General features: G+C 41.7%; 5 protein-coding genes across 6 annotated transcripts; 2 read left to right on the forward strand and 3 right to left on the reverse strand.

Moving 5' to 3' along the window:
• Positions 1-3,314: 3,314 nt before the first annotated feature.
• Positions 3,315-4,849, reverse strand: LOC104802477 (metalloendoproteinase 4-MMP). Its single transcript, XM_010526110.2, has one exon. It carries the CDS (start codon positions 4,532-4,534, stop codon positions 3,479-3,481), a length of 1,056 nt encoding a protein of 351 aa, XP_010524412.1. The 5' UTR covers positions 4,535-4,849; the 3' UTR covers positions 3,315-3,478.
• A 1,696-nt stretch (positions 4,850-6,545) lies between these two features.
• Positions 6,546-10,008, forward strand: LOC104802480 (3-hydroxyisobutyryl-CoA hydrolase-like protein 1, mitochondrial). Its single transcript, XM_010526112.2, has 14 exons — positions 6,546-6,784; positions 6,911-6,991; positions 7,305-7,373; positions 7,485-7,548; positions 7,682-7,761; positions 7,867-7,950; positions 8,068-8,152; positions 8,601-8,686; positions 8,763-8,884; positions 9,016-9,076; positions 9,235-9,333; positions 9,434-9,535; positions 9,626-9,667; positions 9,773-10,008. Exons 1-14 carry the CDS (start codon positions 6,665-6,667, stop codon positions 9,887-9,889), a joined length of 1,212 nt encoding a protein of 403 aa, XP_010524414.1. The 5' UTR covers positions 6,546-6,664; the 3' UTR covers positions 9,890-10,008.
• A 127-nt stretch (positions 10,009-10,135) lies between these two features.
• On the reverse strand, positions 10,136-12,304 carry LOC104802479 (cell number regulator 6). The gene is made up of 4 exons (XM_010526111.1): positions 11,975-12,304; positions 11,153-11,267; positions 10,726-10,994; positions 10,136-10,642 (listed from the first exon to the last, which is right to left on the reverse strand). Exons 1-4 carry the CDS (start codon positions 12,080-12,082, stop codon positions 10,382-10,384), a joined length of 753 nt encoding a protein of 250 aa, XP_010524413.1. The 5' UTR covers positions 12,083-12,304; the 3' UTR covers positions 10,136-10,381.
• An 80-nt stretch (positions 12,305-12,384) lies between these two features.
• Positions 12,385-16,484, reverse strand: LOC104802481 (nuclear pore complex protein NUP62). Its single transcript, XM_010526113.2, has 9 exons — positions 14,870-16,484; positions 14,482-14,572; positions 14,091-14,169; positions 13,886-14,008; positions 13,646-13,723; positions 13,360-13,463; positions 13,080-13,167; positions 12,888-12,986; positions 12,385-12,659 (listed from the first exon to the last, which is right to left on the reverse strand). The coding sequence occupies exons 1-9, from the start codon at positions 16,395-16,397 to the stop codon at positions 12,573-12,575; spliced, it is 2,277 nt and encodes a 758-aa protein (XP_010524415.1). The 5' UTR covers positions 16,398-16,484; the 3' UTR covers positions 12,385-12,572.
• A 266-nt stretch (positions 16,485-16,750) lies between these two features.
• On the forward strand, positions 16,751-21,794 carry LOC104802482 (probable helicase CHR10). 2 transcript variants are annotated; one of them, XM_010526115.1, is made up of 17 exons: positions 16,751-17,018; positions 17,138-17,145; positions 17,223-17,301; positions 17,413-17,576; positions 17,711-17,842; positions 18,140-18,320; positions 18,451-18,586; positions 18,679-18,796; positions 18,878-18,967; positions 19,066-19,173; positions 19,254-19,454; positions 19,601-19,726; positions 19,799-20,454; positions 20,757-20,902; positions 21,019-21,183; positions 21,332-21,446; positions 21,535-21,794. In XM_010526115.1, exons 1-17 carry the CDS (start codon positions 16,838-16,840, stop codon positions 21,557-21,559), a joined length of 2,631 nt encoding a protein of 876 aa, XP_010524417.1. In that variant the 5' UTR covers positions 16,751-16,837; the 3' UTR covers positions 21,560-21,794. The 2 variants fall into 2 exon arrangements, with proteins under 2 accessions (XP_010524417.1, XP_010524418.1); XM_010526116.2 differs by having other exon boundaries at positions 16,906-16,989.
• The last annotated feature ends 700 nt before the right edge of the window (positions 21,795-22,494 follow it).

Raw genomic sequence — 22,494 nt, forward strand, 5'->3', positions numbered from 1 at the left:
CCTGCTGAATACTAACGAACTCAGTGTGTTTAGCAAATGGAGAGTACGAAAAAAATCTGTAGTTAAAAAAATAGATAATATAAAATAATTTACATACAATAAAATTTATATGCCATTGTATTTTTATATCGGTTAGAAATTGTATTATAAACTATCATATATATATTATTTTATTTTGAAAATTTTAATGATACATATATCTATATATATAAACAAACGAAATAGAGATTTTTCAAATTTTTGTTGGACTGATTTACTTTATACAAATCTTAGTGTCACTTAGAAGAGACGTTTGGTCTTTTGTTATGACCTTCTTGTATAAGTACGTATTAGTTATACGTTTTTTTTTTTTGTGGGGATTTATCACGAGAAGAAAAAACAAAAAAGATATTACGTGAGAGGTGACCGTGGCGTTCTTTTAACGTGGCCACGGACCCATTCTTCTCCACGTTTAAAATATACACCAAAATACGGGCTCCACTCCATCGGCCTATAAAATATTATGCAAAAGAAAACCACACAAAAGATTATATATATATATACACACATATATATATAGCACACGGTTTTTGCAAAGGACATTTATATATGTGTACACATACTGTGTGTGGGTGAATGAAATACAACTTATTGCACGAGATATTGAATGTGTTGACTTGTCCCCGTATACATATACATGGACACGATAGATACATCGATGCAAAAATATCTATTTTTTAAAAAATATATAAAAAAACAAGGAGAATAGTTTCGCCGATATATTGTGATTTATAGGGCAGTCGAATGTTGCTTCCTCGGTACGGTACCATATATATATATGTAACATATTTAAATCAAATTTTATTCATAGTATTAAAAATATAAAAAAAACTGTTAAATTGGTTATAAATATGGTATGAAATGGCATTCCCCCTCGGTTGATTACGTCGCTATTTTTCTCGCGTTTGCTTTTAACTCGATCTGTCTATTTACCGAAAATATTGAAATATTTGGTCCCTTGTGATTAAATAAATAAAGAAATAAAGATTGGTGGCAAAAGGGAAGTGGCTGTCACGCTCTCCGTGAGAGAGTATAAAAATCCAGAAAAGGACAAAAGATGCTGAAAAGGAACGAGTGAATAATAGAGGAGGGACTAAGGGTATTATCGTCATTTTAACCACCTCGGTTTTTTAGGTTCTTCCTTCTCCGCCTCCCAACTCCCAAGCCCCAACCGAAAACGACTGCCAAGCAACCTGTGGTCTACCTGCTCATTACGCCTAGTCTCTCTCAATATTTATTAATATGGCCTTCATTGTTTATACTTTAGTCTTATAATAAAAAATTGTGGACCGACTTACGAATAAAATAACATTTTAGTTCCTCTCGCTTGCATGTATATATGAATATAAAATATACATCTCTCTCTCCCACAGCCACACAACTCTCTCTTCCTTTCAATTGGTCTGCATATTGTATTTTCCCTCTTAATACGAAAATGGAAGATCTTGAGACAGTGTGTTGCATGTGTGGCGACGTGGGTTTCTCCGACAAGCTCTTCCGTTGCAACAAGTGCCATGACCGCTTCCAACACTCGTACGTATAATTATATATACTGCATATATCTCTACGTTTCCATCTTCGTCAATATATAGATTGATATGAGCGAGTATAACCACTTTAAGATATCGTGAGTCAATATTTTACACATTCGTAATCTAAAAGTGTTAATGTCTATAAACGAACGTTTGTCATACGTGCATCATCATCATCGTCGTCGTCATCAGGTACTGCAGTAGCTATTACAGAGAGCAAGTTGAGGTGTGCGATTGGTGTGAGAGCGAAGCGAGGAGAAGAAACCGCGCGAGACAGTACAGGGTGGCGGCGGCGGCGGGGAGGCAGAGAGACTGTACCGGCCGGAATATTCCTCCGTCGACAGACTCAAGCAACAAGATCGTCCGAGGAATCTCGCATCCCCTCCGTCCGACCACTCGCAGCGCCGGCGGGTAGTCAGAGAGACTGTACCGGCCGGAATATTCCTCCGTCGACAGACTCAAGCAACAAGATCGTCCGAGGAATCTCGCATCCCCTCCGTCCGACCACTCGCAGGTACAAGCTTCTCAAGGATGTCATGTGTTAATTAGGTTTTTACAACGACGAACAAAAAAAACACTAAACATGTAAGAAGAAAATAAAGAAGAGATGATTAGAACTGTGTAAGACCCTGTGTTTTGGGCCATTGTAAGTTGGTAAGAGATTAAAAATAAAATAATTTTATTCACTGTCAATAAGATTAAATGTATTTTTTTTTTTGGGCGGTATAGTTATAAGTTATAACCTCGTAAAATATTATCGAGACGATGGACTCTTCAAGTCCAAGACGCTTTTTTTTTCATTATACCGTAATTATTACAAATATCACATAAAAATATCAATCATAAGATGATTGTTAATAACAATTAGACAAAATCACACGAGTTGTGGATTAGTTATGGTTACTCGTGTACATGGGCACGCCCGTATACTGTGCGTATATGTGTATCGGTATCGGTATCGGTATGTATGTGATGTGTATGTACGTGCAGATGGAAATGCGACAAAGCAGTGTTTGATCACACGCACAGACACACATCGACATGTGTATTGTTGTGATTCTGCGGGAACTTACTCGTCTTTTTAAGTGATTTGCCTTTTTTTTTGGGACAAGAAAAACATGGAATAGAAACTAAAGCTGTCAGCTTATTGCAATTAATTAATACTTTTGAAAGTCCTTTTGATTCCTTTTGCCATTTGTTCACATAATAAACTCTTTAAAACAAACACATGGAATATAAGTTCATCATATCATAATGTGTATATGTACTTAATTACATATATAGACGTGTACTTTCTATCATATTATATATGGCATGAATGATATTTCTCCTTTTCAATGGCGTGGTTAAATTAATTAATTTGATTCCGGATAGTTTTTATTTGTGTGTGTGTGTATATATATGCATCGGTATTTTCGATAAATTAATATTTAGAAGACCATGACAAAGTTTTTAATCACAGCACGTTTTCCACGGAGCACACGAGATATGTATGTTTTTTTAATAAATACATCATGCAGTGTATGCATGTGACAAAACGAAAAGATCTATTATATGCACTCTCATACTTGTATATATATAATATACACACACATCTATCTGAATCTGATAATGAGAATGCTTGATTATTGTCAACTTAAATTGTTCGGTTCCGCACCTAAGAGTTGGTTAATGCGCACGTACGCACCAGACGAAAAATAAATATAATATTTAGCCTATATTAATGCATGCGTGGAATTTACGGTAGGGTAAGTGTAAAATGTTTCATTGATTCGTGCTTTTCCAAGCTCGAAGAATCTTTCAAGTACAGTTTTTTTCTTCTGTTTGCTTGTGTATCGGTAATTTCCACTATCTAAATGAGTATAACCAAAAAAAAAAAGAAAAAATATTGTATCTATTTATGGGAACTATACATTCAAAATAGTACCTAAGACGAAGATGGTCAATGGAGTCAAATAGATGAACCCAAGGGACCGACGCATCGGATCGGCGGCTCCATTGGCTGACGTCTCCGACGCCAACAACGCGCTTAACGTGAAATTAGGGTTTGTTCCGTACAGAGACTGTACCCCGACGACGTCGTCCACCGTCAAATCCACTTTCTTACTCCTGGGTTTCAAGCTCGGGTACATAACGGCGTCTTTGACGGAGCTGTGACCGAGCCCAAGCACGTGACCGATCTCGTGCACCGCCACCGACTCCAAATCGACGGCCACCGCCGATTTCTCCGCCCTGAAATCGACGGCCCACGTTTCTGCCACGTCGAGGTGTAGCCTCCCACTCTCCGGCGAGAACGAGTGGGCCAAAACGCCCAAGACGCCGTCAAAAGGCTCGCCGTCACCGTGATCTCCGCCGTAGAATCCGATCTTGATGTCGGCGAAGGCGTAGTCGTCGGTCTCCAGGAAGCTGACGGGGATGACGGAGGCCCACTTGACGAAGGCGCGTCGGAACACGCGCCGAATATCAGTTGGTGTCAGATAAGGGATAAGATTCTCCTGCGAGAAGGCGTACGTTAGCGCCATGGGAACGTCACGTGCCCACCTCGGTCGACCTGGGAAGTACACGTACTTTTGGTTCGTGTGAAACGCGGGATTACGTGTCGTTTCGGGCTCCACGACGTCGGGGGAGCCACATCTGGGCAAGAGTATCTGAGTCAACGTGTCGGAGTCAGGCTTCCCCGTGACAGAAATACCCATTTTTGTCTGGTAGTGGACGAGAGCCGATTCGAACGACACGTCCGCGACGTCTTCGGATTCGTTGTAGCGTGGGAAGTAACCGAAGCGGTGGAGGTGACGTTTGATCTCCGGTAAGCTGACGCCACGGAGGCCACGTGGCTCTGATGTTTCTCTAGAAAAGGGTGTATGAGTAAATTCAGCCGGTGCTGGTCGAGCTCCGATTCTATGGAGAAAAAGAAGCATGAAGAAGAAGGTGATGGATATGGAATTGCATGGGGGGCGGTGCATGGTACATATGTGATGCACGATTTTGCGAGGATCGAATTCTTGGGAAAATAATAAGGTGGTGGGAAGGGGAAAAAAGCTTTGTTATAAAGGGGAAAAAAAAAGAGAGAATTTTGGATGATGGATTTGGTTGAAACGATGTGGTGAAGAGCTTTGAAAATTCTTGTTAATGGATAAGTTGTTCTTTGGCTCAATTAACTAACCAAAGACCAAATCCTGATGCGATAATCTGAAAATTAAATTAAAAAAAAAAAAACGTTGTCAGAAACTTTTGTTTTTCAATGGTGGGATCAGTTGGAAACTCTGCAAGCATTCTATCTGATATTCAGAACTGTACGCGTGGAATTTCAAAAATTCCTTTTATTTAAAACATCGCTGTATCGAATTATACGTGGAAAAAATAAAACACGAGATTTGTTCACGGCTATTTATTTAATTAAACTCTAGAGAGAGAAAAAAAACATCTCTCGCCCTGAAAGCAAGGAGCTCACCAAGAGCAACTTGGAAGTTGGAACAACTCTCATGTGTTTGTCTGGAAGTGGTAGGTATTGAGTTATAATCTACGAGTTCATATCTACATCTAATTCTTTTGTAATAAAATTTGTTGAAGAAAAAAATAGGAAAGAAAAGGATAGATAGATAGATAGAGAGTAACCACTACATCGAAGGGTACGGTGGTAATTTAACGGGGGTGAAGTGTCTCTTGGAGACGAAGAAAACATGAAGGGGAGTTCTGAGATTGTTCGTTGGGTCTCTCTCTTATTTTGACGTGCAAATGACTCATAATACATTTGGCCCAAGTCATGATGACCGTAACGAGGTCTGGTCGGCTGTCTGATCTGAAAACAGGACGCTTTATTTTACTCTTGTATTTTTTAAAAGTCAACTGGTTTGGGCCTTCAGGCCCATATCAGTTTAAAGCAAGCTCCAAAAGCCCATGACGAGGAACAAAAGTATAGTGAATCTCCGTGTCTATCCAGAAAATACAAGTGTTCTTCACAGGTTTGCATAACTGTAGAACCTGGTCTGTTTCGTTTTTTTGGGCAGGACAGTTGAATTCCGAAATTGCCCCTATCTGTTTTGGAACTTCGAAAATACCGTCGAGTCATCCAATGGATTCTTATGATTGGTGCTAATATTATCAATCAACAATCGACCGAGTGGATGACTGATTATATGGCCAAAATTCTGGATCATTTGGTCCAAACGATTGCTAGCGATTCAAGTCGATTTCTAAATCATCGAATCAACTATCGAACGATGGTTAATAGTTTTGGTCGATTTTCAAATCATCGGATTACTAAACTTGAAATGCCTCCCGTTTTTGGTCGATTTGTAGGCACTCAATTAGAGTGTTATTTAAATATACTCATAACTTTCTACTCAAATATTAGATTTGTACGATTTTGGTGTGTGTGCGTATCTATGAAAAAGATCATTCTAATGTTATAAAGAATGAACTATTTGGACACTTGTTGTAAAAGTTATGAAGTTAATAATATCATCAACCAACAATCGACCTAACATCGAGTGGTGACTGATTATGTGGCACGAATTCTGGAGCATCAGGCGATTGCTAACGATTCGAGTTAATTATCGAATCAATTATCGGACTATAGTTACTAGTTTGGGTCGATTTTCAAATCATCGGATTACTGAACTTGAGAAATTTTCCGCTTTTGATCGATTAGAGCGTGCTTGATTATTGACCAACATGTTTTTAATGGTTAGTTTTTTTTATGAAACTCTATTTAAGATCTTTTAAATTAAAAATAATTGTGCATTAAAAAAACAAGTTTTTATTTTTTTTAATAATTTAGTACGAGAGCTCTAATTTTACATAATAAGAAACACTAACAATTAATTTAAGATCTGGATTTCTAAAACTAAACTAAAACTCAAAATACCAAAATTACCGCAAAAGATAAAGCTAGCAGCCATTAATATAAAATGGGCCTGGAGGCCCAATAATGGGCTCACAAAGCTGAATATGGGACCTTCCGGAAGAATTAGAGGTTCAAGGAGCACAGACAGAGGAAACGATGTCACGAATAGAGATCATCCATTTTTACCAAATAGGACTCAAGGAGTGAAGGGGAACGATAAACAATTCGACGGCGAAGAAGAGGAGGAATGCAGAACGGGAAAGGATCGTTACCGAGGTTTGTTCGTCAGAGGCTATGTCGGTTCAGGCACGAGAGAAGCTTCTGTTCGCTTCCGATTAACTCCATGGCCGAGGATCTCGATAACCAGGTTTGGTTGCATCATTAGCATCTCTCCTTCTTTTCTTTGTTCCTTCAATATTTCTGATCTTCATCGTTTTAGGTTTCTCTCTTCGTGTTCGTGATCTTACTTTTGTTTGTGTTTTTTTTTCGTCAGGTCCTCGTTGAAGGAAGTGGTTGTTCCCGTACAGCGATTCTCAATAGACCTCCTGCTCTTAATGCCCTCACCACTCACATGGTCTCTCTCTCTCTCTCTCTCTCTCTCTCTCTCTCTCTGAATGCGTTTTCGCGTGTGTATATGTATCCTCATATGTATATATGTCTGCGTCTGTCTCTGTGTGGACGCTGGTAGACTCTTCCGACAGTCATCTACAACTCTTCGGATTATGTTAATACCGTTTCGGTTCTTTACTTAACGGAAACGGATTTGGAGTCTCTAAATTTGGATTTCGAGGCGCTCTTGTTTCCGGCTGAGCATCTGGGTTCTTATTTTGGATTTGGTGCCCACCGTTATGGAATTTAGATGTTTTATCTATTTATCTTGTCCTCAGGGGTTTAGGTTGGGGAAACTTTACAAAAATTGGGAAGACGATCCAAATATCGGTTTTGTGACGATGAAGGTAATCTGTGCTTCTGCTTGTCTAAATATGGTTCCCTGTTGCGTTTTAGTTGTTGTTTCTCATCAATGGAAACGTGAAAGTCCTCTTGCTATTGCTCTTGGACCCTTGAAGGGCAGCGGACGGGCATTTTGTGCTGGTGGGGATATTGTGTCACTCTATCATCTTATAAAGGAAGGTAGGATGGAGTTCCTTTCCTTGTGAATAGTATAAGAGGATTCAAATACTGTGCATTGCCTTATTTTGTAATTATGGAGGATGATGCTGATTCGGTGCTTGTTGGTGCATTTCGTTTGGATTAATTACTTCAGGCCGGAGAGATGCTATGAAGGAGTTCTTCAGGGCTCTGTATAATTTTATATATTTACTTGGCACATATTTAAAGCCACATGTCAGTAATGTTTACTTCTCAATCAGTGGCAGCTCTTTGCAAGTGATAACCATATGTCCTTATCACCGATAAGTGGCATGATTCATACTTCTGGCCCACATGCAGGTGGCGATTCTTGATGGCATTACTATGGGAGGTGGAGGGGGAGTTTCCATACCAGGAACATTTCGTGTTGCAACAGAGAGAACTGTATGTAACAACAAAGCGTATTGCTATTTCTATATTGCATTATTTTCTGCCGCCAATTAGTCATGCAGCTGGATTTTTGTGCTCCCTTGACAGTTCACAACTTCTCAAATATTGCAGATTTTTGCTACTCCTGAGACAATAATCGGTTTCCATCCCGATGCTGGCGCTTCTTTTTATCTCTCTCACTTGCCCGGTTACTTAGGTACACTTGAGGTGGCTTTTAAATCTTTTAAATAACTTTCCTGGCTTGTAATTTATTTAGACTTTTGGGTTCTTGTGGAAAATTCCATCTGCAAATTAATCATGTAAACTCTGCTTGGCCTCCATAGGAACATAAATTTGAACCCTCTCTAGAAAAAATCTCATGAAGTAAAAATTTTGGATGATAGCATTTGACTGCCAAACAAGCAATGGTAATTATTTTCCGTCATGTTGTATGTAATTCCACAATGTACAATTTTAGCTTAGCTTGAAAATAGTTTGAAGATTAATCTCTAGATGTCCTGCCACTGCTCTGATCGTAAACAGCGATATAATCCGGCTTGTTAGCGCATGAACCTGCTTGCCTTTTTTTTCCTTCATTTTTGTTTTCTGTTGCAAAAATGTGAACTATAACTCTCTAAGCTGGATGGTGTATGTGGTATTTGCAGGGGAGTATCTGGGTCTGACTGGGGAAAAGCTCAGTGGAGCAGAAATGCTTGCTTGTGGCCTTGCTACCCATTATATTAACAGCGAGGTTTCTCACTTATCCCTTTCTTTTGTATCTTCCTTTCTTCCATGCAAAGCTGTAACACTTTCTCATTGTATGGCAGAGGGTTCCTGTGATGGAAGAAGAACTTAAGAAGCTGGCCACTGATGATCCTTCTGTTATTGAATCATCTTTAGAAAGATGCAGTGGACTCGTCTATCCAGAAAAGACAAGTGTTCTTCACAGGTTTGTTTCACACTCCAGAGAAATAGAAACTCGGCTCTAGTGTTTTGGCGTCGTCTGTCAGAATTGTGCCGCCTTTACCCTTCCTCATCTGTTGTATTGCTCCTAAGCTATCGCTTTCTTCGAATTGCTAGGATTGAATCACTTAATAAGTGCTTCAGCCATGACACAGTTGAGGAGATCATCGATTCTTTGGTATGTCTTTTTTTCCCCTAGTATTTATCATCACGTGGAGTATATTAGAATTCAGTAGATAACGAATATAAAACAACTATCCAAGTTAATAGCCAATTTTGATACGAGTCTCTGGTATACTCTCTGCATTGGCTTCTTGTGGTCACCGGTAATGTCAGGAAAGTGAGTCGAGCCGAACAAAGGAGGCATGGTGCATTTCAGCACTAAGTAGACTTAAAGAGGTCTCGCCGTTGGCCTTGAAGGTCTCATTGAGATCCGTGAGTCCCTGAATCACTTATCTTTTTGAAACACTTTTTGTTATGTGAATGTGAAATCTGAAATCTGAAATATTTTGGCCTGTGACCGAGTGGGGAATAGATCCGAGAGGGTAGATCTCAGACACTTGACCAGTGCTTGGCTCGGGAGTATAAAATGTCACTACAAGGTACACTTGGGCAAATCTCAGGTGATTTCTGCGAGGTATGTGACATTAAAGCTTTTTTATTTGATGTGTTTTTGAACTTTCCACATGACGGACGGATAACATATATTCGATGATAAATTGTTAAGGGGGTACGAGCGAGGGTGATAGATAAGGACTGCGCACCAAAGGTACTGTGATTCTTCTGTTCCGGATTTACTATCAAATTCAGTAAATATGATTTGATTGCACATACACAAGTCTCTTTTCATAATAATAATGACGAGTTGTAACAGTGGGATCCTCCGACGCTGGATAAGGTGTCGACGGACATGGTGGATCAGTATTTTTGTGGCCTGAGCCCCTCGGAACCCGATCTTGAACTGCCGACCAAACTCAGAGAAAGCATTTAGCAGTATCACCTAAACTCTAATTCCTCTATTATTATTTTGCTTGTAAGATAAAAGAACACGTGCTGGACTAATTCTAATCAAAGGTTTGCCGGTCGATGCAAACATCGAAGGCTAAGAAAGGATCCCGCCTGGGCAAAGCCTGACAAAAGATTCTAAGCATTTTTTAAGTTTATGGTCGGCGAGTGTAAGAGTAACAAGACAATGAGACATGAAGACATTCATTTCGTGACTGGAATAAACAAAAGCTTAGAGACCGAATGTTTCACTTTTTGCAGTGAAAGATGGAGCAAATTACACAAATTGGGGGTCCTGTAAAATTTACTAATGAATCTGCTTCCCATAACAAAAAATTGGGTTTCCATAAATTTAACGGCGCACTTACCACCTTCATGGCAAAGCTGCCGCCTTAGTTTTTCTTTCCCTGCAGACAAATACTGAGAGAGGTGGCAAAAGGGAACGTTTCCTGAACGCCAAGAATATAGATGGTGGATCCTAGAACGGAACAGGCACCATCTCGAGGTCGTTGTGTTTGTCTTTTGCAGAGGGCGATGAAGATGATGATGAAGAAGGGGAGGAAGAAGAAGAATCATTCTTCTCCTCAGAGTTCATCTCCTGAACCGGGGGAGGGTCCATGGTGGTCGTTGAGGATGAAGCATCCGCATCAGACAGATGATTCCTCATCTCCCTGTGTTCTTGACACAATGCGCACCAATGCAAGCAGCAATGGACCATGCAGTGATCACATGGTGCGTTCTGCATAAATTTTCATATCACCCATCCATCGTACAAAATTAAGTTTTTCCATTATATCGTCGGCAGTATTTGTTAAACGTTACCTTGAGATGGTACCTCCTCTGGAGTTCTTGGCGGAACAAGCCAGAGTAGATACCACACATCCACCAAGCAAAGAACAGACCTTCGCATATCACAACTGTTGTTTGAGGGTCCATATAGCCACCGAACAATGCGGTCGCTGCTGCGATTGCCATGCCGCCTTCGACGCATATGGCATGGCATACACATGGTTGCGTCCAAGGAATCTCTTCTCTCAATGATTCTATGTTACGCCCAAACAGAACACATGGGCAAAAGAGTCCGGTCCAGCCTGCACCCCAGAAACAAATGTAAAATCGTGCGAATGTAATTCCCTTTGGCAGTTATCTACTTGCATCAACCGTTCTAGCATCTGACCCTCTGATTCCGAAGAACATAACTGACTATGGGTTCATGATGAAAGAAGGCAAAAGAGATGGAAAGACGTACAGCTATCGGGATCATCAGCACAGCCAAATATGCCAGTGGTCCAATCTTCATTAGCAGGGGGTTCATAGGTTTCTGGTAGAACTTGTCCACATTCATTGCACCTTCGAACATCCAACTGCAACAATTTAAGGCATAAAAAAAAAATCAGTAGTTTTATTACATAAACCAATTGGTCAAACTGTTAAGAGCTCCATGAAGCAGAAGTTCAAACTCGATATGATAAAAAGAAAATAGAATTTTCGAAGACCAGTCATTTTGGTGTTGTCCCTTTCATCACACACTCTAAGGGAAACGTTGACAAATCATTGCAGGATCATTGATTGCTTGATGAGACTACACACGATTAGAACTGTTCAGTACAAAAGAAATTGCTAAGCTCCATGCTTCCTGAGATGCAGATCCTTCTGTATCACAATCCCAAAATGTAATACACGACAAAACAAAACTCAAAACTGAAAGCAGGAAATATCAGAAAACCAGATCAGAATGCAACCATACAGGCCCTGATTCCGACAACCAATGGGAAACATAACCTCCTGCTTGCGGGAGAAGCAATTGGTCGATGAAGAAGGAAAATAACCATAAGACGCAGGTTTCGATCACTCAGATTCGATCACAACTATGAATCGATCCACTTAATGGCATCGTGAGGTCAAAATCGACACGAGCAACAACACAATTCCCAAATCAACAAGAATTTCCGCCAAAAACACCGCCATCCGTATCGCGATACAGATCAGGAAGACGAGATCAAGCGCGCGATCATATATATTCATTCACACACAGGAGCCAAGGGAAATGCGAATTCAACGACACACATACCTGAGGGACTTCGATGGGCTGGTTGAGTTCACCAGGCGTGATATCTTCGACAAGCGCTTGCTCTTTCCTCAGCTTCACGTACCGCGAAGGGGCGTTCCCGTCCGCCATTAGAGCCGCTCAAGAATATGTTCACGAAAGGTATATATATATACACACACACACTCTTCGCGTCTACACAGATTGAATCTAAAGAATCGGAACAAATAGCGAGGAGGCCTTGGAATCTGAAGCGAGAACTTCATCTACAGCGTTATATTTTGAAACGCGTGACCCGTCATTTGAGGCAGGGGAGGGAAATGGTCTCCACGTCGTCGTTTTATATATGTTTATATATAGACATCATCACAGGTTTATATATTCATGCATTTCAGAGACGTATATTTCAACGGTGAGTGAAAAAGATCAATCCGTAACATAAACCCACGTCCTTCATGTGCTGACCCAAGAAAAGGGGGAAAACCTAAAATCTGATGTCAAAAAATACAAATATACGAAAATATTAATGTATAGATCAGATCCCTTTTCTCTTTTTAAACCTTTTGCTTGAGATTTACTACAAGACGGAGCAGTAAAAAACACAAGACAGGGGCTATGAGTATCAGGACATCCAGTGTCTCGGAACCATCATGTCTGAAGCAGAACCCTGGGAAGCCAGTTTTTGGATCCGCGACGAGAATTCCTCTGCCTGTTTCAATTCAATTTCCGATAATATTAAATAAAAACACGGTTAACATGCTCGTTCGTTCCACCCGAATCAATCAGTCTTTCAATGCGATCGGATGATTGGCAATAAGCCCGGATCTACGAGCAACGCTAATATTATACTATCACCAGTTGAGAAAAAAAGGTGAAATTTCTGGGTTTTACAGTCAACTATAAGATTGTGTGATGGGAGGGGAAAAAGACTACTAACCTTCTCATCGATCCACATTAACGAACTGAGTTGATTGTTCAGGATTCTGACAACCACATCGAGCGGCGTCATTCCATCAATCGCCTCGAGTTCCCCACCCTTCGGACACAAAGGTAGAACAATCGTTTTGCTCACCAAAAGGGCGTAAAAAAAAAAGAATGCAGCAAAGTCTGTGTGGTAAAGTTATCTTACCTGGTTAGCATTTACGACTTGGATAATCGATCTGATTTGTTCCGTCATGTGCTCCAACTCTCTTTCTATTGATTCAGACTGCTCATACCTGAAATGAAAAACCAATCATCAATTGAACAAATGTCATAATGCTAAATTTCTATCCAGAAACCTTTACAAATGGTTAAAGATAATGAGATATTACATCAGAGTAGCCATGTCTCTACATATGAACAAGCAGAATAATATGATGAAATAGAGTGCCGGTCGAGGGATAAAGGAAAATATCGGAGGTTCTCACATAGCATCTCGTGTTGATGCGGCTTCGTCATCCAGAAGCAATCTCCTCTCATCATTATAAATGCGCTCAGCCTCTTCCTCCATGCTTTGCAAAGCCTTGTCAACCTTATGAATGAAATAGTGGGTAGGTGTGATTTCTTATCAAGACAAAACAATAAATTGAAAACCCTTTCAGGGGAAACAATAAATAGTGGTTAGAGATTGAGATCTTGTACAAACAAAACATCACAAAATGTTAATAGACTCCAACCTAATCGTACTGACAGAGAAGACAATAGTTCGGTTACCTCCTGCTGATGAGTTTCAATTAATTCCAGCTGCCGCTCCAGACTAGCTTGTGTTTCAACCACTTTTGCAACTTCAATCTGTTGTTGATTAATATAACTCATAAGAACGAGTAAAGAACAGAATTTGAAAATATACTGATCAATAAACATAACAGATAAGAGCTCAGAGACTTATGTATCTGAGGACTTCCAATAGAACAAAAATTCTGGAAGAGCCTCTACAGTTGAAAAAAAAGTTACCTCGAGTCTCAAAAGAACATCACGGTTCTGCAAGATTCGCTTATCCCACTCTGCTATTGCATTGGCCTGCTTCCGGAATCTAGCAGTGCGCTCTTGAAGCTCGGTATTCCACTCCTTGATAATCTTCAAAAAGCGAAAAAGAAATTAAAAACTTCAGGAAGGAAATTGGCAGATAGACCAACACAAAAACAGGGCAAATGGGTACCTCTTCGACAGTCTTTCCAGTAATCTCAGATGGCAATTTAGGAGTAGCAGCCACCGGAGCCACAGCAGTTGTGCTCATCCTATACCAAATTACCAATCCAATACACAAAAATAAATGTATAATAATTAATAAGGAGCAAAGACACAAGAAAAAAAAAATCAAGGCGAAAATCTTCCAGGTGCTGGATTCATGAACTAAGTTGCAACACCGATAGATTAGCATACAGATATATACTATACAGGAGGTAATAAGTACAGCCTAGTCACGCCACTTTATCCAAGATATCCAAGAGTAAATGCATACATTATCTTGAAAATGATGGCTTCAACCAGGTATACCAGAAGACAAAAAGTAACGGCATTTTCTAAGCAGACAAGACAAATAAGCTCACCCAGCAGTTGAAGACACAACAAGAGATGTCTGAGTTGTAGTAGCAGCAGAACTGGCAACAGTAACAGCTGTAGTAGTCAAAGAGGGAACACCTGAAAAACGATATTGCTTTCAGAAGAAAAACTCACAGCTCAATCACCTCAAGAAACATCACTGGAGGCAAATACAAACAATCATTTTTATGAACAGAAAAGAAACACAGGCATAGAGTGGATATAGATCGCCAGACAAACTATCTCAGTAGGCTAATCCTAACCAATGAATTCAGTAAGTTATCTGACATTCTAGTTCTATTCACTGCAGCAGTAATCAACAATCGGCAAAGGAGACCATACGATGTTGTTCCTAAGAAACTCGATATACGACCAGAAACCGAATGAACAACTTACTGAATGCGGGTGCAGCACTAGTAGTTTGGGCTTGTGAAGATGAGGCAGGCGTTGATGCCTTGGATACGGAAAACCCAGTAAAAGAGCTAGTAGTCCCAGAGGCAGCAGCCGACGAGCTTGCAAAACCAGTGAATAGTCCAGTGGTAGATGATGTAGCAGCGGAACTGGCGGGAGTACTGGCGGCAGATGAAGCCACAGCAAGAGAAGGAAATGCCGGGACAGAAGCAGCGGCTGACAAAGTGGGTGTGCTTGTGGCAGCCGGAGTGGATGAAGTGGTGGTAGTGGTCGCAGTAGAAAACACTGCCGCTGGTGTGCTCGATGCCGGTGCTGAAAATGCAGCTGCGACATTAAATCCCAGAGAAGGTTGAGAACCTGAAGTCGGGGGTGTGCCAAATGAGAAGGAAGAAGTCGGGGAAGACGATGAAGACGTCTGCGAAGGAGCAGAAGCAGTGGTAGCTGCCATAGAGCTTTTCGGAAAAGAAAATCCTGCAGATGCTGAGCCAAACAAGGGAGTGGAGGTCGCAGCGGTGGTTGCGGCTGAGGCTGCGGAAGATGCTCCAAATAGGGATGGGGCAGAACCGGGCGTGGCCGACGAGGACGCACCGAAGAGGGACGACGACGAAGCGATTCCTGATGAGGACGCCCCGAAGATGGAAGGCAACGAACCGGTGGCTGACGAGGACGCCCCCGACGAACTGGCGGATGAAATGGGCGCCCCAAATATGGAGGGTGTCGAACTGGCGGCTGAGGATGACGCACCAAAAATGGACGGACTCGAACCAGCGGCCGATGAGGAGGCGCCGAAAAGGGATGGTGTCGATCCAGTGGCCGAAAACGACGCGCCGAAGAGGGACGGTGTCGATCCGATTGACGAGGACGCGCTAAAGAGGGATGGTTTCGAGCCAGCGGCTGAGGAGGGCGCGCTAAATAGGGGCGAAGTCGAACCGGCCGCTGAAGAGGACGCGCCAAAGAGAGATGGTGTTGAACTAGCAGCGGCGGGGGATGCACCAAAGAGAGAGGGGGACGAACCCACGGCTGATAAGGACGTACCGAAGGGGGAAGGTGTCGAACCAGCGGCTGACGAAGACGTACCAAAGGGGGATGGTGCTGAGCCGGCGGCTAAAGAGGAAGCACCAAACGGAGATGGAGCAGATCCAGTCGCAAAAGAGGAAATACCAGACTGAGAGGGTGTTGAAGCACCGAATCCAAAAGTTGGAGAAGATGCTCCAAATGGAGAAGAACCGGGGGTGGGGGTGGCGGCGGCGGCGGCGGAAGAGGAAGATCCAAACAGTGACGGAGCAGTGCCGGAGGAAGATGCGGAGAAGCCAAACCCAGATGAGAAGGGAGAAGCGGAGGACGAGAAAGAGGACCCGAAGCTAAGACCAGAGGACGCGGCGGAGCTAGGGTTTGAAGATGTGTTGAAGGAGAACGACTGAGTGGATGAAGCCGAAGAAGTTCCGGCGGAGGAGGAGGATCCGAACGAGAATCCGCCGCCGGAGCTGGATTGGCCGAATGAGAAACCCGACATTGTCGATCTCTCTCTCTCGGGCTCAGTGTCTCGTGCTCGCCGGGAATTTGAAACGATGGGTAACCCTCCTGAAATGAGGATTCAGGCGAGGCTTTTACTTTCCTTTTTAATGAACAAAATTAAAACATCACACGAACCCTCTACATGAGAAAGAGGGGCTAATGGAGCGTCAGTCAGACTTGGGCCTGGGCTAGTAATCTTCTCGGCCTAATAAAAAAAAACACAGCAAACTTAAATTTTAGTAATCCCCTTGTAAACGACGTCGTCTTACTAAACCCCTTGTAAACGACGTCGTCTTGGTCACGTTTAGTTTCCGGTCTTCGTTTCCCTGGTTCCGTGCCCCTAAGCGGCAGGCCACTAAAAACAAAAACACGTCAAACAAAGAGACTTCACCGCCAAAAGTCTCTTCGACATATTCCGAAGTTGACGTCATCGGAGTGATGGAGTACGAACGGCGGGTCCAGGCGGCGGCCAAAATCATCTTGGCGGACGACGCGCAAGGGAATCACGCGCCGCCGGATTCCAAGGAACTCGGTGTCACGGCGACGCTGAAGCCTCACCAAGTCGAAGGAGTCTCCTGGCTTATACGGAGGTATCTACTCGGCGTCAATGTCGTTCTTGGCAAGTCCTCGGATTCCTGTTCTTACCCTGTTTAGAGAAAATTTAGGAGATGGGTTTAGCAATTCATAATTTAGGAGTTGCGTGTTGATAACACTTCTCGTTTGATTCTAATTTTGCAGGAGATGAGGTAGAGTTTATTCTTCAATATGCTGTAATTCTTCACTTGATTGTGGATTTTTCTTAGTCTAATCAAAGGGTGAACAGATGGGACTGGGAAAGACTCTGCAGGCAATATCTTTCTTGAGTTATTTGAAGTTTCGTCAGGGGTTGTCTGGGCCATTTCGTGAGTCAATGAAAGCCTTATGTTCTGTTTTTTCCCTCTCCATGTATTGATAAATTTATTTAGACAAAAGCTGATGTTGTTTCTTGGTTGATATGTTGGGTAATTTGGCAGTTGTGCTGTGCCCTTTAAGTGTGACTGATGGGTGGGTATCGGAGATCAATAGGTTTACTCCGAAACTACAAGTTCTTAGGTATGTCGGGGATAAGGATCACCGTCAGACTTTACGTAACTCGATGTATGAACATGTCAAAGAGGCGTCTTCATCGTCACCTAAGGTAAGTTTTGGTGCACAGAGTGCAGTCTTAAGTATTGGAATTAGCAAAGGATAAACTGGAGACAGTGTGTATGGGTCTTTCGAGAAACATAATTATATCTCTGTATCATCTCTTTCTTTCTTTCTTTTTTTCAGGGAACTTGTTTACCCTTTGATGTGTTGCTGACAACATATGACATAGCACTGGTGGATCAGGACTTTCTTTCTCAAATTCCTTGGCAGTATGCAATAATTGATGAAGCGCAAAGACTCAAGAATCCTAACAGTGTATGGTACACTGATGGCTTGCTATTCATCTAATTTCAGCTATTGAGTTGTAAATTGATATATCTTTAGGAGCTAGATACCTTAAGATTTTCAGATGAACTTTCAGTCATCTTCATACGTCTCTTTGTTCATGTGTTATTCATGTTGATGGTCCAACATATATCTTGATATTTTTATGCCTTCTTTCCTGTTGAATATTAGTACCTGTTTGGTTAAGGTGGATTGAATCTAAGCGCTAAGCGCACGAAAATGGGATTCTGGGCCATCATCTAAGAAAGAATTCTGTTATCTTAACAGGTTCTGTACAATGTCTTACTGGATCGGTTCCTCATACCACGGCGGCTTTTAATGACTGGCACACCTATCCAGAATAATCTCACCGAACTCTGGGCTTTGTTGCATTTCTGCATGCCTTTGGTTTTTGGGACGCTGGACCAGTTCCTCTTCACATTCAAAGAGGCTGGAGAGCTTTTATCAGGTTCTATCGCGCTAATCATTTAGAGCTCCACCATACCTTCTGATTGGTTTATAGTTTCTTTTGTTTTAATCCCCACTCAGAAGGTGTGAGAGCATGAACTGCCTTATGGAGACCTTTTATCGTCAAACAGGTTTCGAGGCATCGAGGGTTAAGGAGAAGTATAAGAGTTTAAAGTATATCTTAGGTGCCTTCATGCTCCGGCGTACCAAATCTTTGCTCATAGAGTCTGGAAATCTGGTGCTGCCACCACTAACCGAACTAACAGTGTAAAGCCTTGTTCTTTGTAATTACTAATATTTATAATTCAAAGTCTCCTTGGTTGCTTTGAACTATCAAAATTATCTCTTCTTCACTCCAGGATGGTTCCACTGGTCAGTTTGCAAAAGAAGGTATATACTTCCATATTGAGGAAGGAGCTTCCTGGGCTTCTTGCGTTTTCTTGTGGAGCTTCTAGTCATCAATCTCTGCAAAATATTGTGAGTTAGATGATTTTTTTCCCATCTGGCAGCTTAACATATTGTGAGTTAAACTGTTCTTGCGTCACTTCATTGAGCCAGGTGATACAGCTAAGAAAAGCATGTAGCCACCCTTACTTGTTTCCCGGTATTGAACCAGAACCCTTTGAAGAGGGTGAACACCTTGTTCAGGTATCCCTGTCATTTCAGCTCTACTACTATGCAAAACTAGCCTCTCTTAAATGTTTCCCTTGATGCAAGTTCATTTCTTTCACAATTGATTATGATAGGCAAGTGGGAAACTTTTAGTTCTGGATCAACTACTTAGGAGGCTCCACGATTCTGGACACCGTGTCCTCCTATTTGCTCAAATGACGTCTACACTTGATATTTTGCAGGTTTGTTCTCCTTAAGTTACAAATCTTTAAAGCTATACATGCATCATATATTAAGCTGACTATGTAGAATGCCGATGCAGGATTTTCTGGAGTTACGTAAATATTCATATGAGCGTCTTGATGGATCAATACGGGCTGAAGAACGTTTTGCTGCCATAAAGAGCTTCAGCTTGAGAACAGAAAGAGAATTGGATTCTGAAGCTGAAGGAAGCCATGCCTTTGTATTTATGATCTCAACAAGAGCAGGGGGAGTCGGTTTGAATCTTGTGGCTGCTGACACTGTTAGTTTTGCCCATTTCCAAACAAATTATTTTTACAAGTTCCGTGGAAATTGGAAGTATCAACGTTACATAAAAATGTGTTCTTTGGTAGAATGGGTAGGTATAATGTATTTCTTGCACTTATTGGACTATGTTCCGTTATGTAGGTTATATTCTATGAACAGGATTGGAACCCACAGGTGGATAAGCAAGCTTTACAGCGAGCTCATCGGATTGGACAAATCAGTCATGTGTTGTCCATAAACCTCGTCAGTGAACATTCAATAGAGGAGGTCAGCTATAGTGATTTCAAATCACAAAGCCCATCATATGTATTATAAGAGTCTAAATTTGCAGTTGTCTAGGTCATTATGCGCAGAGCGGAGAGGAAGTTGCAGCTCAGTCATCATGTTGTGGGAGACAATACATCGGACCTTGAAGAGAAAGAGGAAGAACATGGTGATTTGCGGTCTATAGTTTTTGGTTTACATATGTTTGATCCCGGAGAGATTGACAATGAAGAATCGAGTAACCAGAAAACTTCAGAGATAAGTTCTCTTGCTGAAAAGGTCGTTGCAATTCGCCAGGACATCCAACCTGATTGGGAAGCAAGAAAGTTTGAGATCAATTCGAGTGATTCAATAGGAAACAACGTCTTTAAAAAAAGAAGTGATGCTTCTGTTGTTACTAATCCCGAGCTTGATGAAGCTTTGTACCTCGCATGGGTTGAAAAACTGAAGGCATCACAGTCAAGTAACAATGACAAATTCTTAGAATTGGGGAATAGAAAGAGCCATCCTCCTCCCGAGGAGAGGAATCTGAGACTTGAGGCTGCAAAGAAGAAAGCAGAAGAGAAGAAGTTGGCCAAGTGGGAAGCTCATGGGTATCACTCTTTATCTGTTGAAGAGCCTCTTTTCCCTGATGATGTTGACTCGAGACCAGAGGCAGGCTCTGTTCACTTTGTTTATGGAGATTGTACAAACCCGTCAACCGTTTCTCATGAGCCAGCTATCATATTTAGGTGAAATTCATTTCCTTTGAATGGCTTTTCTCGCATTGGCAAGTACTTTTAGATACATTCTTCCCTCCTTGGCTGCTCTGATTCACTGGTTTCTATTCTAGTTTGCTATATCTAGATTCACTTCACCATAGATTTCATCGTTTGAATTCATGAGACCACCTTAATAAAGCAATTCAAGCCAGTCATATCGATTATTTGCCATGAAGAGTTTGCAGTCGTTTGCTAGGAAAATTTGTTCAATACCCTTGTTGTGTGAAGGTTAAAGTTTATTCTCATCTGTTTGTTAACTCTCACTGTGACAGCTGCCTTGATGATTCTGGGAACTGGGGCAGGGGAGGAATGTTTGATGCTCTAGCAAGACTTTCCGATGCTGTGCCTGATGCATATAGCAGGGCATCTGAATTCAAAGACCTTCAACTCGGAGATCTTCACCTCATTAAAATCGATGGTCTACCACTAAAAACTCCTTCTGGGTTTCCCTTTCGGTTTACTGTGCTGCAAATGAAGAATGCAGGGGCACTATGAAATGTCCTCAGCATCTGATTTGATTTGCTGTTTTTGCAGACAACAATGACCAAAGGAACTCGTGTAAAAATCCACCTCTATGGGTGGCGTTGAGTATTGCACAGTCATACAGCCCGAGGCGTAAAATCCCTCGTAGCAACATTTCCACTCCAGACCTTGAACGATGCCTGGCTAAGGCCTCCTTCTCTGCTTCTCGAAATTCCGGTACATCCTCCTCTTCCCTTGATTAAAACGTTACCTGTTATGATGTGTTCCAACTTCACATGTATCATAGGGAATGCATTTACTATATATATATATATATTGTTTGGAGGGAAAGTTGAAACATTTTAGTGAATTTATCATTGGAAAGCTTCGATCCACATGCCCCGGATCGGATACCAAGACGCATCAGATAGAACGCAGTGGTATGCAGTGGAACGGCTTCTGCGCAAGTACTCCTCCATCTTTGGCATTGACATATATGTGTAAGCATCATGAATTCTCTCTTATCCATTGATCTTTACAGCCGAAAACTCGCTTTTCACCAGTCAGCTTTTTATGTGTTTCTTGCAGATACTACTACCGTCGATCTTCATGATTCCATCTTCTTCCTCAGTTGTAAAGCTGTTCCTAAATGCCATGCCCATATGTAAGTAAGCTCTTTGTATGTATGTGTGTATCTGAGAGAGAGAGAGAGAGAGAGAGAGAGAGAGAGAGAGAGAGAGAGATCTTCCAGTGTTGTCTTTTCTTTTTAAGGATATTTTTTGATACTGAGTTCTGATTGTCAGTTTTGAATTTTCAAGAATCAAGATAACCTATTTTCGTTGGAAATATGTACGTACCATCTCGAGTCTGGCGGTTTATAAATGGGCCCATTTATCACTATTGGGCTCATCTTTGTTGATGCTTTCTAATGTAAGGCCTATGATTTGGCCCATTTGCTAGGACTATGATTAACCCTAGTTAAATTACTCGGCCTGTGGGCCCATCTGGTTTTAACATAAGAATACTGTTGGTTAAGCGAGCTATACAATGTTGTAGGGATCGTACGGCTACGGACGCCCAGAATGCCTTGTGGACGTTTTATATTTATTTCCCCAATTACCCTCCAAATTCTCGCAAAATTACACTTCCCCTTTTAAGTTTAAACTTCATCTCGTCGTTTCTTCGCTCTTTCCACTCCTGTGTCTTGCAGTGTGTTTGCGCAGGAGTTAAACCGCTTCTTTCAGTTGCACAAACCATAGCGGAGACCTAGGGTTTTTGCAGACGGACGAATCGGAATTTTGGTGATAATAGGGGTTTGGAGTCGTGTAATCCCAGTTTTCTGGGTTGGTAATCATGTAGCTGCTAGCGATTGATTTTTCCTCGTTGGACTGCTGTTTCGATTGGTGTAGGTCCCGCGATCGGAATCGTTCCTAAATTATTCTGCGCTCTTATGTGAGAGAGGGTCCTCTTTGGCAAATTAGGGTCTTTTAGGTGTTTCAATGGCGAGTACGGGTGATCCATATCACCAACAGCAGCGGCTGGCGCCCG

This window comes from Tarenaya hassleriana, unplaced genomic scaffold, assembly GCF_000463585.1.
Source record: "Tarenaya hassleriana unplaced genomic scaffold, ASM46358v1 Cleome8, whole genome shotgun sequence".
NCBI lineage: Eukaryota > Viridiplantae > Streptophyta > Magnoliopsida > Brassicales > Cleomaceae > Tarenaya > Tarenaya hassleriana.